A 16558-nucleotide genomic window follows, 5' to 3' on the forward strand; every position below is an offset into this window, starting at 1 on the left:
TATTACCATGGTCGCCTGTACGGCCTGCAGCTGCCATTTATTTATGTATTATATTTGGTAGGCCGTGCATACTTTGATTGCCGCTTATTGATGTTTGGCTTTTCATTGGGAGAAAGTTTGAAATTGATTAATTTTCGGTATTCGACGTTTCTACATGTTTTACTTCAAGACCTACTACTACTATTTGACGGCATTGTTCGGATATAATTAAAACTTCTGGCTGCTCCTCTGGTATGCGTTGGTTTTCCAAAAATATACTTATATATTTGAGTGTTCATCAGACGCTTTAAAAGTACAAGTCCCTGGGCGGAGGTAGTGGAGTTGTGATTGAACTATACCGAGACATACTTGGATAACGTCAGAGGAATTAGTTACAATGTTGCCACCTGATTAAAATTTTTTAATAAAAATGAAAGTTATAAAATAAAAAAAAGTCCTTCGAACTAAAAAACGTTTCCGAATATTTGCAGTTAAAACATATTTTGGAAGAGTTGCCATCTGTTTCAAATTTCAATAAAAAAGATTTAAAGATAAGTTAGCATTTGGGTCATAAAGCATCGTTAAATCATAAAATCATAAATTTGTATGCTAGTGTTAAACATTTGCGTTTGGATTGCATACTAAAAGAGGTTTACGCAAATACAGCTCTGAACTCTATATTTCGGATCGTTATAACTTATAACTATATGCGACTATGTGAAACCCCTCATTACTAGTAGCTAAAAATGTTTGAAATGCTTACAATTCAAAATATTTTCGAGAGGGGTTGCCACCTTTTGACAATTGCGAAATAAATTATTAAAGAAAGAAGAAAATTTTAAAATAAATGAGCAGTATAAACTAAAAAAGTTTCAAAATTTTTACAGCTAAAAATATTTTCGAAAGGGTTGCCATCTGTTTAAAAAAATTCAATAAAAAAAATTGTTCAATAAAAACAAAACACTTTAAAAGAAACGCTTCAAATGCTTACGATTAAAAATATTTTCAAGCAGAGATGCCGCCTTTTGACAACTGCGAAATAAAAAATTAATTTAATAAATGTAATGTTTTAACAAGAACATCAAATTAAATAGGATAGAAAATAACCAAAAGTCATTGAAGGCCATCTCAGTCGTGGCTTCTATTCAGTTTCTTGAAAATATGAATGAGTCCAATTTGATGATTTCTTTCAAATATGTTTTATACCATTTATTATTTGGTATTTTTCTGTTCTCTTTATGGTGTCACACTGCATCTTTAAGCTTTCACAAACCCTTCCAAATTAATGCGCAACATATTGGGGCAAATACGCTTTGTAATTGCAATAAAAAAACAGCAAATAACAAAAAAAGACAAGAAGGTTAACGATAGCCAAAGGTAATTGCAATAACAGCAATGACAACAAAGCCGACCCAGCTGTCCGTACAAAATCAACAAGCACCCGAGAAACGACACAAGAAACAATGGAAAAGTAATGGAAATTTTCGCAGACTTTGGGAAAGAAAGCAAATGCAATTCACAGAGCAAATTTAATTTTATTGCCTACAAGAAAATGGACGAAAAAAATAAATATTACGTGTGGAAACACGAAAACGGCGAATGAGTAAATGAAAGATATATATTTATGCAGGCGATTGTGTGAATGTGTGAGTAAATGGATGTCTGTTTTAATGTCACCTACATACTCTGGAACAAGCGAATTGAGTTGGCGTAAAAAGCATGACTCAAGAACTTATTCAAGTTATTTTTTCTAGGCAATAACTTAGAAGTTATGTGGCATGAAGCTGTAGGACTCCGTACGCTGGTCCCAGTTCCAACTCCCAGTTGGAAGTGGGCGTTCTGCTCTTCTTCTAATTGAAAGCGTATAAAATGTCGCAACTTTTAAGGCTTTTCCTTTCGAAAATTGTAAGTTATTACAACTAAATGGCAAGTTTTTTCTATTTTAATATATTCTGGGGAAGAGCTCATTTCGAACACGCCACAATTGGCATCATAAAAAGCGAAGTGAATGAGTTTTCCCGTTGGGTACATTTTCATTTATTTCATGCATTTGATGGTTGTAAGATATGATATACAGGGTACTCGTGCCCGTGTATACAACAATTTGTCATACAACAACCACCCTTCCGTCATAAAAATCGTATATTTTATTGCAGCCTAAGCCTATCAGCAACGGTGGCAAGAAGAAAAATAAATGTACAGTCAAATACCAATACACATGCATACATATGTACAATTAAAGCGGGTCGATTTTTTACTGTCATATCCCGTATGTTGGTAATATCTAGAACCTTCATGATTCAAAGCAACTTTGCTCAACAGAATATGGGTCTAAAGCCGATTTCGAGCCAGTGACTTTTAAGGCAGAGTTTAAAAACTTGTAATGGGTTGTGTGGCAGAAATGCGCTGTATTTGTTCGATTTTGCCGATTCCGACAAATGACCAAAATAATACCAAAATGCACATACTTATTAAATTTCATTCCGATATCTCAAAAATCAACGAACACATTTTTATGATCCCTAAAAACGTAGCCTCAAAAATTACTAACTCGAAATTGGTTTTAGATCCATCTCTTTGGCAAAGTTATACTGAGTGATCTGTCCCGCATACGAGATTTTTCTATTGTTTCGCCTCCTTGTAACTCGACCCTCTCTAATGTATATATGTATATATATGGCTCTGTGTCTAGATGTAAACCTTCCTCAAATGTATGTAATATTTATATTCACATGTTTCTACAGCGCCTTAAGGTCACTAAATGCGTGTGTGCTTTTCTCTTTCCAAACTCTGCGTTTCTATGCAAATTTCCGACAACGTACGAACACGTGTTTGAACTCGTTTAGCTTGATTGCCTCAATTTCATTAGTGATGTGCGTGTATGTCAAATTGACTGATGCGAGACGAAGTGAAATTCATGAGTTATGGGGAAGAAGCAGTCACTTCGGAAGCAGTGAGAGGAAGCGGCAATAATTTTGAAGCACGTTTGTCAAACTGCGACAGAAACGCAAAGTCGCTGCTTTCAAATAGATTGCCCACTTACTTACCCCGGTCATTTATTTAGGAAACCCTTTTATGGCATACAAGACATTTTCATTAATTTGTTTACAAATCGGTTTGAATGTGGAAAAGAGAGGATTAAGAAAAAATGGAAGGGTTGTTCTTATTTGTATTGAAATAATATTTTTTGTATGTAAAATGTAAAGTTTTTGGTTTAACTGAACAGTTTTTGAATAGTTTGAATAGTTTTTAATAGATTTTTTTTTTGAAATTTATGTGGTAAGTACTATTTTGGTATACAGATGTGGGTAGGGACAGTTAAATAAATGTGTTCATATGTATAACAAAAAAAATAATTCAATATTGGTTGTATGCTAAATAAGTTAAAAAAAAAAATATCTCCTTGATTGACGAATCAACGGCCAAATGTAACTAAATGCAGGAGATCTATCTACATATTGTCACCTAAAATGCAAAATAACATAACACCACTTTTCATAAGTTCACGATGTAATAGAAACCACTAATATCGAAAAAAGTTAGTTTTGGTTATAAAATGGTTATATATTGGTTACGAATTGGTTACATATTGGTTATATATTGTTCATATATTGGTTACACATTGGTTATATCTGACAAAGGAAGTTGAAATTTTTATGCTACACATATGTTGTATGTTGTAGTGAATCGTAAACAATAAAAAACTTAATTTCGATTTTTTGGATAATACGTTTTTTTGCATTTAAGGTGATGATTTCTGCCTCCAAAATTTTTAAATGAAATAGTTTTATTTTTATCATTAAATGGTGTTATTTACTAATTGCTATTTTAAACAGGAAAATAAAAAAGAAATAAAACTCGTTGTGGCATTTTAACAAAATAATCGAAAATCGAGAAAAATATCTTAATATCAGTTTTTTTTACACTGACAAAGGTTATCAGGCGCAAGAGTATAAAAAAAAAAAAATTTTCACCTTCCCGTGAAAAAATGTATGACCCTAATGTACAACTTAGTTACTTGATAGCAAGAAAAACCACTGCTGGATATTATTATAAAATTTCCATGGACTTTTATAACATTGTATTACAATAGGAAACCTGAAGAGTGTTCCATCAAAAATAAGACTAACATACATACTCTTTATATTACATGTGAATGCATATTAAATGTCACATTTGTTTACTTTGGAAAATGAAACTTCCTCGTTATGCTTAGACAAAAATATTTATACATTTTACTTACGTAGAAGACTTCAAGAAAGGCATGGGTTGATTTGGTTGCATCACCCCTTTCAGTATAAGCTGACAAATACTCCATATAAACGTATGTACGTGTATGTGCATGCAAATTGGTTACGCACACCAGTTCATACCCAAAATTATGGCCACTTTTAATGTTCAACAATTCCGTGTACTTAAACTTTTATAGCTGCTTTTTATTGCTGCGTGCCTTTCCTAATGACACTGTCACGCTGGCTGCCACATTCACTCACATCTGAAATGTGTATGTATGTATATAATAAAAGTGAAAGAAATACAAAAGGCAATCTGCGAAAATATTTCAACACATGCGACAACCTTTTCCACCAACCAGAAACATACATATAAACTTGCATACATAAATGTTTAATATTGTTGTATTATATAAACCATATTCTCTCTTACATGCATATATTATATGTATACACATGTACCTATTCACATATGTGTATTTTTTGGTTTTTCTTTTTTTATCCCAGTCTTTCAGCGTCCTTCATTTTCTGCTCACGTTTATTAATTAATTTGTTTTGGCTTTGTAAGTATGTCTCACCTCATATTTGCGGTATCCTACAACACGTGGCTAAATGCCATATATTACATGTATGAATATTTTCTCCCAACATATTGCTAGTAATATTCTTAGGTAATTTCATGTCCTTGTAATCATGTGTAGCACACACCACATCATATATATTCTTATATATACATATTTTAAGCATTCGCAGCTTGATCGTAATTAAAGGGTGTTAGCTTTGCACAGCAGGATGCTTTTTGTGGTATAATTTGAGGATATTAAGGGATTTACCAAAAAATATTAATTTTTTTTATTGTTTTTTGTGGTAACTTGATTGCTGTTATTATTATGTCAAAATAAATCATATAATTTCTTTGACTACAATTAATACTTTAAACTGGAATTGCATCAAAGGATAGTTAGTTTGATTTATGCTGAAAACTAAAAAGCATAATAAATATATTTAATACATATATTGAAAATAATATTTCAGATTACCATATAATATCTTGAAAGGTCGTCAATTAGTTCAGAACTTGTACAATTCAAAGTAGGATAGCAGCTTATTATCGCATTCTTAAGAACTGACTTCCTTTCTGCAGAAGAAAACAAAGCAACTGCCAATATTTTGCATATTTCTTTGCATATACAAGTACTTATACTTACATGGGAGAGTTGATTAATTTGTCATTAAATAGTGCAAAAAAAAAAGAAATTTTTGTTAGCAGTATAACAGATTTCCCAAATAATTTTGAGAAACTCAGAGTTGAAGATCTTGTGTAACTGAAAAAATTTGGATTCTCTTCGTAAACATAGAGCCGATTGCTATAGCAGTATGTTTAAGTTTTTCATTTAACAATGGTTGGAATCTGCTAATTAAGTATAGTGATCATTATCCACTTCGCCAATTCAGAAGTGTGATATTGATATTTTTCTTCATCGTCTCATATTCGGAACAATATTTCTATTAAACTAATAAATGCAAGCCAATCTCAGCCAGGAGTGAATGAATGACAATTATCGCATTAGTTCGTTGAGCCACCGCGAATCAGCCAACACCAGCGCAAGACAATTTGTTCGTTGTAAGCATTTTACCTATTGTTAAAATAAATCACTGTCTCAAAACAAAAAAAGTAATGAGAATTTAAAAAAGCGGGAACAATAAATTTTACAAAATTTTCTTGACATATTTTATGAGGTTTACTAGGTGACTTGAACAAAATATTACCAAAATAGTGGCCTCGTCCGATCTTGAAACATACTCAAGTCCGATTATAGGAATTGCTTTTTATGAAAATAATATTATAAACGCTATGTGTTCATGAACTTTGTCCAGTTATGGGGGATGTCCGGCTATGAGGACGGTTCGTAATAAGGAATTTCACTTTTACACATATCATTCAGATATTAACTGCTCCTCCTATTGATGCAATATTTTTAATGTATCTCGTTTTTTCCTTGCGAAAGCGTGTTCAGGAGGACACTTACACAAGTAGCAAACCTAGTGGGAGAGCCTAAAAAGTTTCGATTTTTTCGGAATAAATAATGCTAATGCTATATATATTGTACGTAATAATGACTTACGGCTGAAAAAATTACAAATTTATATATTGGCGGCGTTGTGAAAAATAATTAAATTTTACCTAACCGGTTTGGCCTGCCAAACTACGATTTATGTTCAGATCAGAACCGATTCGAAGTATTTGTCTCGGCCATTGAACTGGGCGGCTACATTTTAGAAGGCCGTAACTGAAAACATAATATCGGTTTAAAATTTTACTATGTGATTTTCAAATGTACAAACTATCCAGATTTAAAGAGATTTATTTTATTTCAAACTAGGTATGCCCCTTAAAAAGATGGTTGTGGTGTAATCTTGCAGTATCTGCCTTAATATATGAAAGTCTGTTTGTTAACAAAACCGAAAAATTCTTTGTGTTTCTATAAAAAAAAGTGTGGAGATAATTTGTATTCGTCTACCATTATTCCTCCAGAAAGCCATTTGATCCTTCTTTAACACACTCGGTTAAAAGGCACCCACCAACTTTCCTACGAAAATCCATTTGCAGAAACATAATAAAATTTATCATTTCGCAAATAATGAGACAACAGTAAATAATGTCGAAAATAAACTCCAACGAACTACTTACACATTGCGCTTTTGACAAAAAAAAAAAAAAATTACAATTGTTGTTGCCGCAAATCAATACATAAATAAATGTTGTGCTTTTCCACGCAGAAAATATGCGTAACTACAATGGAATGCTGGCGAAACGTGCCAAGCATAAAGAATGTAAGCGAAGCGGGATGAGCGCAGATCCGCAGGACAATGCCAACCATAAGGACTAGCTTATGATTATGTGTACGTATGGGTGCGTGTTTGTGGAGGCAAGTTAATGGAGCACACTTGGTGAGGCAGAATGTGGACGCAAATGCTGAGCGCACGCTCGCCAAACACATACCAGCACACGCTTGCTCGCTTGATATTCATGAGGGCTGTGCGCAGCAGATGGTTGCCGGCCAACAACAATGGTAAATAATGACAAACTACAAGCGCAAACAACGATAATAACTCGTTAGTGTTGTTAGAGAGAAGAAGAAGGATGCAAGCAAATAAAATGAATATATTTGTATTTGCACAGATGCAAAATGCAAACAGTTCGTCAACTAAACTTGACTGGCTTCAGCTAAAGCACTTCGCTGTTGTTTTTATTTTTGTTGTTGTTTTTGTTTTTATTTTGATGTGTAAGTGGCGCAAATACATTTTCTTTAACAGTTTTTGTGCAAGCTCAGTTGATCAGCCAACGAAGCGCAAGCGAGCCAAACGGAGCACAAAGTGCCTTTACTGACCTGACCCTTTCTTGCCTCAATGCAAAAAAAAAAACCAAAAAAAACTTTAAAACATATAAAAGTAAAACTAGTTGGACCACGCGTTCCCTTTGCTTTGCTGGATAATGAATAAATGTGAAAGAATATTGCTTACTAGTCCCCTATATATACACCATGTTGCTTGCAATTGTTTGCTTGTGTGTGCATAAATAAGTTTTCCACTGAGGTAGCGTCCACATTGAGATGCAAGTCACATGTGGCAGCGGCGTGTGCAAAAAAATTGATAGAAGCAGCAGCAAAAAGTGCTGCATGTATGGGTATTTTAACATGCAACGTGCCTCACACACACATACACACTCAGCAAGGCGAATCGAAAACGGTCATTGATGAGAGAGAGAGGCGTAGAGTGCAGTGGCTCAAAGCGCCAAGCAACCCACACGCTCAGTTCTTATTTTCCTTTTTGTCTTATGCAATATGCATGTGTGTACACACACACACACACACATACGTGAGACGTGCGCCTAGCTGTATGCCAGGGAAATCGGTCAGCCAGCGCTAAGTGGGGCATTCGGCGAGTACGCGCTTAGCATTCTACATCCATATGAGACACAAGGAAAGTTAAAAAACATAGTAAAAAAGACTAAAACTAAAAACAGCTCAGCTTGTGGGCAGCAGGGCACACATTACGTGCCGCACGACACTCGCCAGTGAGTCACAGGATTTACTGATTGCCTCAGTGGCCGGCACACTGTGGGGTGCATTTTGTCGTGAGCAAGCGCTCTTTTTTTCACCTTCATCACCATCGCTGCGACGCACTGCAACCGCACTAAGCTCTGTGGCACTCTGCTGCAATTGTTGCATGCAATAAAATACAGTTGTGCGCACATATGTGTGTGCTTAATATGTTTAGCTTGCGATTTGTATTCCSCTTTGTTGGCTTTTTTAGCTTTGACCATTCTCTGTTTTTCCTTGCCTGCTTCGCTGTAAGTTCTGCAATTCTTAGCTGTCAACTTGTTAATGGTTTCAGCAATTGGCGAAATCGCATAAATGGTTTCATGAGAGCGCTGTGAATTGCAAATGTGGTGATTAGCCAAGGAACCAAGTAAAATCTTCTACTTGTAAATATACAGTTAGTACTGGAAATGTAATTTTTTAGAACGTTACTTGATGAATCAAATATGACTCATTTTGGTAGACCACTTTTTGCCATTTTTCCGCTGGAGACATTATTCCATCAACGACAACTATTTTCACAGGCTTCTCTTGAAGCCAACTTTACTCCAATAAGGGATTTCTGCAGTGACCGAAACAAATGGTAGTCCGTTGGTACAAAGTCAGAGCTATGTGGTGGATGCATCAAAACTTCCCAGGCCAAGCACTTCCAGCTTTTCTGTTGATCAGTGCTGGCCGTTTTTTTCGATTGCTTGCTTCAATCTTATGAGTTGACAGTAAAATGTAGAGTCAATCGTTCGACCACGCTGGAGCTGGAGCAGCTCAAAGTGGATGATTCCTCTCCAATTCTAAACCGTTTGATGGTGGATGTTAAATTCGTTTACGATGTCAGGGCTGCTTATGTGACGGTCCTGGTCTATCTTTTCCATAATTCTATGAGCTCTTTTAATGATGGATCGACCAGAGCGAGGTGCATCTTTTACATCGAAATTTCCAGAATCGAAGCGACCGACACACAAACTAAGTAATACAGTATCATCTCCGTAAACTTCACAAATTTCATTGGTGTCTTGCGTGGCATTCCCATTTTTATACAAAAATTTCAAAATATAGCGATCATAAGTAATGATCGAGGACCTCCAACTGGCAAGGAGGTCGCACAAAGCTTGATTGGCCTTCCTTATATGGTTGGTGTGTGCCATTAAAAATATGTATATCGTCTGCAAAATCTAGATCTTCGATCCGTCTACTTATACTACAATTCCTTCCATTACGTTATCTAATATGGTTTTAAACGAAAGCGGTGCCAGAAATCAGCTTTAACGGATGTTCACCTCTACTTTTATTCGTTTACTGAGTTTTTGAGTGAAAGTTGATTAAGAATAGATAGAGAAAGGCGTCAATCAAGTAATTGTCACTGCCGGCGCAAACTACAAAAAATCTGCTTTTTATTTTGCTCAATTTCGGTATTCAAGTGCTCGATGCGCAACAGCATACTACCTTGCCAGATCGTACACTTTGGCTAATCGTCTTTCTTGGGAAGATTGAAGATCGTACCTTCTTTTAGAAATTGTGGTAGATCTCTGTAGGCTTAGAAGTAGCCAATTAAGTGTACCCAATTATGAGGTTTCAGCCTTTAAAAGTTCTGGTATTATGTTGTCATATCCATGTTGTTCAGTCTAGCTGCTTTATTTTTTTAAGCTATCCGAGTCCCCTTTATTGTGGTTTTGTTGATAAAATTATTTAAGATTGACAGGTTGTCTGACTTTCTTATACGATTCTGGTGTCGAGGGATTGACTGAGGCATCCGCAACTGCTAGCACACGTAAGTGAGTTTGCCAATGGGATGGCAGAGACATTATATTTGTTTTACTATCCCTGGTCCATCTTTCGTAATTTGTATGACGATTTTCTTGCTGAATTTCTATAACCACTTAATATATTTTCTCTGAAAGTTCTGTGTATGCTCGTAGACCTCCATACAATGACCTACCACATTTTACATCGGACCAAAAATTGAATTTTTGCTGGCCAAAAAAACTTTTGAATCGAAAAAACTTTTTGAAAACGCCACCGTTTCGTTAAGTTTTTTCCACGCTGCTCATTGTGCGGCCAATATTTTCTAGAGGTAACTTTTGGAACCGTGTGCTTAGACTATTTATGATATCCTTTTACACGACAGTTGGGTCTAAGTAACCGGAACGTAACCGAATTTTTATCCGACCAAAGGCTCGGCACCATTCCTCAAAATTACTTCAGAAATGTTTTATGCCGTTACAACGACAACAGCCATTTTTATACCAGTTTCATAAGAATTAATTGCAACAAATGCTCCACAAAAATCTCATTTTATATAAGAAGCACCGAAATCTAACAATACCACCCATAACGCGCCCACTGAGGCTTCCTTACTCTCTCAGCGCCTCTAAAATGTGAAAGTAAAGCTTTGTACATATGTAAAACACATAATAATGAAATAAAAATAAAATTAAACTAAGTGCAACAATTGCAGATAAACGTAAACATTTGCGAAAACTAATAATAACAACAACCGCTGCACAGCTTTGGTGTTGCAACTACAAAAGGCTTCAATCGCAATGCGAGTAAACGCTTTAAATGCAGCTGTTGTTATTGCAATTGTTGTTGGTACTGCTTTGCTGCAACGCTGCTTGCCACTGACAGTGATGTAGTGTCGAGACAGAGGAGCAGAGCAAACCACAGCAACGGCAACTAAGTATGACGGCTAGGCAGAGCAACAAACACACGTACAAAATTTCCATAACAATACACGTGATCGAGAATGCATGTGTGTGTGTGTGTGTGTGTGTGTGTTTGTGCGCATTGCAACATTGTGCTGATATTGCCATTGTAAGTTAAAAGTTTTCACCGCAGCCAATGATTTCCAACGACCAGCAAAAGCAACAATTTCCAGTTTATTTTTGTAGAAAGCAAAAATATCCACTAAAGTTTAGTTAAGCGCTTCGCACTGATTCAGAAACGTGTGTGGATAATCCAGTTGTTGGTAGTGAATAAAGGCAAATAATGGACTGAATTCTATTCGGGTGCAATTCCGACTGCCATTCATGTAATTGTTAATGGGAAGGTGTTGTTTGGTTGAAGCCAGTTGTAAATCACAAAAAAAGATTTTCGTTTATTTTGGAATTTTGTTTAGTAAGAAGATAATAATTACTATGCCGGAGTCTTATACTTCGCTTCCAATCCGGTCAGTAAAATTCGAATGCTTTCTTGAAATGATCTTTCTTGCTTAGTTGATCTGGGTCCCATCCTCTTCTACTTTACTGGCGAGACATTTACATATTTTAAAATCTCTACCAATCCTTTCCATAAATATTATGACATCGACATGGCAGAGCCATGCCATTCATACTACTACGTGCAACAGATAGCAATACTTTTCAATTTGAATTCGCGTGTAAACCCATTCGTGGAACATTTTTTTCTAGGTTGGTTGCCTTTCAGTGACATCTGTGCCAATATCACATCAAAATACGACCAGGACAGCCATCTACATCAACTGATGCTCAACAAGACAATGAAATAAAGGAATTAGTGCTTGAGGATCGACAACTAACAGTTCGAAATCTTACTTGCATCGTTGGAATTGCAGAAGGATCACTGAAAACCATTTTGAAATATCATTTGGGCCTAAGAAAATTAAATCACGATTGCTTCCAAAATAACAAATTTTTTTTTTTTTTTCAAAAAACAGCGTCGCGTTAACATCTGTGAAACAATGCTTTCCGACTACCAGGATGTCATGAAACGTATTATTGCTGGCGATGAGTTTTTTAACTATGATTATGACTCAGAAACCAGCGATCAATCGGACGTATATGGTGGCAAAGATTAAAGCCCAGGGGGATTACGTTGAGTGAGACAGCATAAATTCTGTGGAAAATATGAACCCACGTGAGCAAGTGCTCCATGGAATACTAGATCAGGAGGTAAAAAAATTAAAAAAAAAAAACTCTCAAACAGAAATAATTAAAATATTAAATACAAATTCAAACAAGCAGTCTGTTGCTGAAACAAACCGCTTGAAGCCACATAATCATCGTGTGGCTAGTGAAGTTGTCGTTATTTTTTCGATGTGGCAAACAGTTGGCCGAAATCGCATTTGAAAATTGCTGCTGGTGGCCAACAATTCAACAAGAAACTTTTGCGCCCTTACAATGTCGTTGTAATCTCCTTCCACACAACATTACTGCGCTTCTTCCTTGATACGCGCACAGACTTACGTCAGCAGCACGCGCTCACGGCTGCTGCTCCGTAGCCGAAGTTTTTCTAACGGAAGCGGAAATTTCCAGTTTGTGGTTAGTTTTTTAAGCTACAAGTTTCATCGAATTTTTTCCTTCTTTTTCGTTCGGCAAAAGTTGTGAAATTACTTTTTTCATGCGTGCACGTGTATGTGTGCCTGTGTGTGGCGAGTGGCAGGCTTAAGACGCATCCTAAACTGTATCCATCCTTTGCGTTGCCGCAATTAGTGTGTTAGTTTATTTTCGTCCACAGATTTTGTAATTATTTTGTTGTTTTGTTGTTGCTGTTTGTTGTAGCCATAGAAGCTTGAAACTTTTAAATTTTTAATGGGCACCACTGGTGCATAAGTGCAGACGCCACTTTGCAATTCAATTTGTACACTTTTATTGTTGTTAGTTTTGTTGTTGTTTTGTATTTGTATAATGACAACACTAATTTGGCAACACTTCAAAAATTGCCGAAAATGGCGTTATTTTGTATGTTTAACTCCTTAATAATTGCTCCCTCTCTCTTCCTCCTCCCTTTACAGTGCATGAAGGCCTATGTGGACTTTGAAATTACCGAAGGCGCTTACGAGATCTCGTGTCCCGATGCTCAATGCCCGGCGCAAGGCATTATGACACTACCCGAAATCGCCAACTTGACGACGACCAATCTGATGAAGAAGCATCATCGATACCGACTCAATAAAGGTAACATATTTTCTGCTATTGGTGGCCCTAACTTACAAATTCAATTTTCATATACGAAAGATTACAAAAATACTAAACCTTTTACCTTCTTTCGCTTAGAAATCGAAATGGATAAGACGCGCACCTGGTGTCCGCGTGCTGGCTGCGAAACGGTTTGCCTCGTCGGCGTAGGTCCACATTCCGATGCCACACCGTCCACCTCGACCGGCGGTGGCAGCGGTGGCACACACACAGCCACTTTCACTGACAGCCAAGGCGCACAACAGTCGCTCTGCGCCGTGCAGTGTCCATCGTGCAAAGATGAGTTTTGCTCGGCCTGCAAGAAGGCGGTAAGTACTTGTGACACTCGCTTCAGCTGCCAACCTTTATGTTGTGCGATGGTTGTACCTATCCATTTGTGCTTTAATTTTTTTTTTATTTTCACCTTTTACAATTTTTTTTTTGTTTTGTTTTTCAGTGGCATCCGAATATGACTTGCGAGGAGAACAGTCGTCGCTTGGTGGCGGACGGCCAGGATGACATTGGCATACCCTTCGACAATGACCTCATCAAGTGTTGTCCCATGTGCGCTGTGCCCATCGAGAAGGACGAGGGTTGCGCGCAGATGATGTGCAAACGTTGCAAGCACGTCTTCTGCTGGTACTGTTTGGCCAGTTTAGATGTGAGTAAACAACCCCCCCCCCTCCTAATGAAAGTTAAATATTTCAATAGAGCACTTTTCCTAACATTTACGAAATGACCCAAGTTGATAGTGAAAACAACCGTTATTAGTTGATTTCAGTTATGGGCTTTAAGTGTTTGCTTTCGGCTGAAATTGCAATACTTAAGAATGCAATGTTGACTGACCTGCTTTTTTGAAAGTTTTCCCTTATGATTTTGAAAGTCGAAATGCGGACGGACCAACATACAAATTAGTGAAGATACAGGCGCGAGATATTGAATCGATTGATGTATCGACTCTCTGTCTTCTCTGGCCTTGAGTTATTTGATGATTTGACTGGTTGAGGTGCCTAACCACACTGGAATGACAAGAAACTGGAAGACTGTGGAGATTGTTAGCGTAGATACTTTTGTCTGACTAGCTGCGGAATGGGAAGGCGTAGGAGCTTCACTCGCTTTTTGGCGTTAACTGGGTCAATGGTTGAGCCTCAGTTGAGCTCATAAGCACTAGTCAGATACTGGAAACACGGATCTCACAGATAGAAATATAATACCTAGCGATAATAGCTTATATTCACAAACCCTCGATGTCGTGATCAATAATGATATACAGGGTTTGTCCTGAAAGTAATAGGACTGGTTTTCTTCCGCCGTGACTGTAACGAAAGAACGATTGGTCAGTTGTTTCCAAGCAGCTGGAGAGCCCGGACAAACATTTTCGTGCGATCTGTCTCTGTGAGTGATGCAAGCCAAAAATACAGCGTTCTTTAGAGTAGAGGTACGGGATTAAATTCTGTGTGAAACTCTGTAAATCTGCGACAGAGACGTTTGATATGATCAAGTAGGCTGACCCAGATATTGCTTTAGAAAGAATGGTGTGCTTCGGTGGCATCAGACCTTTTTGGAAGCCGAGAAGAGGTCGCTGATGAAGATCGGAAGAATGAGTAAATCCAAAGTTAATACCATGCTATTTTTTTTTTTTTTTTTTTTTGACATCGAAGGCATCTGCTACCATGAATTTGTTCCTCCTGGACAAACCGCCAACGCCAAGTTTTACGTAAAAGTCCTCATGAAACTCAAACGAAGAGTCAGTCGGGTTTGAAAAGATATTGCAGCCGATTGGAAGTTGCACTACGACAACGCCCTTTCTCACACCGCCTTTCTTGCGAACAGCCCTACGGCCCAGATGTGAACCCCATGCACTTTTCTTTGTTTCCTTGCCTGAAAATACCGATCATAAGCAAGCATTTTGAGACCACAGAGGTGATCCAAGCAGCATGCACCTCGGCTCTGAAGGCTATTCTGAAGAATACCTTCCGTGACGCCTTCAATGGAAATACCATTGGCAGGGCTGCATAGACGCAGAAGAAGCCTATTTTGAAAGTTTTTAAGAATTTTAAGGATTGGTTCTATAAATTTTTTTCAATCGGCTCAGTCCTTTTACTTTCCGGACAAACCCTGTAGGGTGCTCACAATCACTTTTGCAAACGATTCAGGTCTTTTTGGTCTGGCTTTGACACGCTTCAAAAAATTAACCAAACTATTTTGAGTTATTATTCTTATAGTCATTCACTCTTTCAATTTTGCTTTAAACATATTTGTCTCTCTCTCTGCTTCATCCTTACAGGACGACTTTCTGTTGCGTCACTATGATCGTGGTCCATGTAAAAATAAGCTCGGACATTCCCGTGCCTCTGTGGTGTGGCACAGAGCACAAGTGATTGGCATTTTTGCTGGTTTCGGTATATTGTTGTTGGTCGCTTCACCACTGCTACTACTGGCGGCACCCTGTATTATATGTTGTAAATGCCGTAGTTGTAGCGGTGCACGGATCGATGAGGGTGATGCCGAGCTGGACGAGGCGACAGCGTTACAAAGGTGAGCAACTGATCTTTTATTATGTGTTGTTGTTTTATAGCATTTAATTTTTCAGTTCCAATAAGTAATGCAAAACTTTATTTGCTCTCGTATTTTCAGTCTTTAGAAGGCATCGACACACCGAAAACCCGAACTTGGACCAAAAATCTAAGGCACTATCGAACTAACAGGAAGCTCTGAAGTACTTCTTACCACATAACGGGAAAATATATAAAGTAAAAACGTTATTTGCGAATCACTTACTAATTGCTGATTTTATATAATATGTATAACAACACTTATATCAGTATCTATGTAGGTATATGTATGTGTACATAGTTGTAAAAAAGTAAAATTGTGTACACAAAATAAGCAGAATCCTTAACCGGCTTGACAAAGTTATTTGTTTTAAATCATAAATGTGTTGCGATGTGCGAAAAAGCCAAATCCCAAAAAAAAAAAAAAAATTAAAAACAATATTTTTCTTTTACGATATGCAATAAACAACAACAAACACAAAGAATAGCGCATGTTGGATTACCATGGATTTGTGGAGGGATCAATGCTGATTGGTTATTTGTTTTCATGCATTACATAATTAGCGGATTCAAGCTAATATTTGCACAGGCTTATTTGTTACGTGCATATTTTTAAAATATGTATTGAGTGGATTATTGAGAGATTAATTAAAAATTTTCTGGATTTTTTCTAATTTTTTTAAATTTTTAGCTTGTTGCTAGCCATGAAATTTTAATAAAACTTTATATTTTTGTTAGCCAAGCATTTTTCATAAAATTTTTTAAGTAAAAATATTTTT

The 16558-nt window shown here is 36.8% G+C and overlaps 1 protein-coding gene and 1 long non-coding RNA gene across 2 annotated transcripts in view; one reads left to right on the top strand and one right to left on the bottom strand.

Moving 5' to 3' along the window:
• The window catches only part of LOC108970156, a 245029-nt gene extending 228774 nt beyond the window's left edge, over positions 1 to 16255 (top strand). Inside the window, exons 5-9 of the mRNA XM_018935357.1 lie at positions 13062 to 13224; positions 13324 to 13553; positions 13682 to 13885; positions 15512 to 15762; positions 15862 to 16255. Coding sequence (XP_018790902.1) covers positions 13062 to 13224; positions 13324 to 13553; positions 13682 to 13885; positions 15512 to 15762; positions 15862 to 15868 — 855 coding nt within the window. The 3' untranslated portion in view covers positions 15869 to 16255. The remainder of the gene's footprint in view (positions 1 to 13061; positions 13225 to 13323; positions 13554 to 13681; positions 13886 to 15511; positions 15763 to 15861) is intronic.
• LOC108970159 lies at positions 5156 to 11948 on the bottom strand. The gene is made up of 3 exons (XR_001993458.1): positions 5420 to 11948; positions 5252 to 5349; positions 5156 to 5194 (listed from the first exon to the last, which is right to left on the bottom strand). It is a non-coding gene; the product is annotated as an uncharacterized LOC108970159 (long non-coding RNA).
• Positions 16256 to 16558: the final 303 nt, after the last annotated feature.

This window comes from Bactrocera latifrons, unplaced genomic scaffold, assembly GCF_001853355.1.
Source record: "Bactrocera latifrons isolate USDA-ARS-PBARC rearing strain unplaced genomic scaffold, ASM185335v1 scaffold_287, whole genome shotgun sequence".
NCBI lineage: Eukaryota > Metazoa > Arthropoda > Insecta > Diptera > Tephritidae > Bactrocera > Bactrocera latifrons.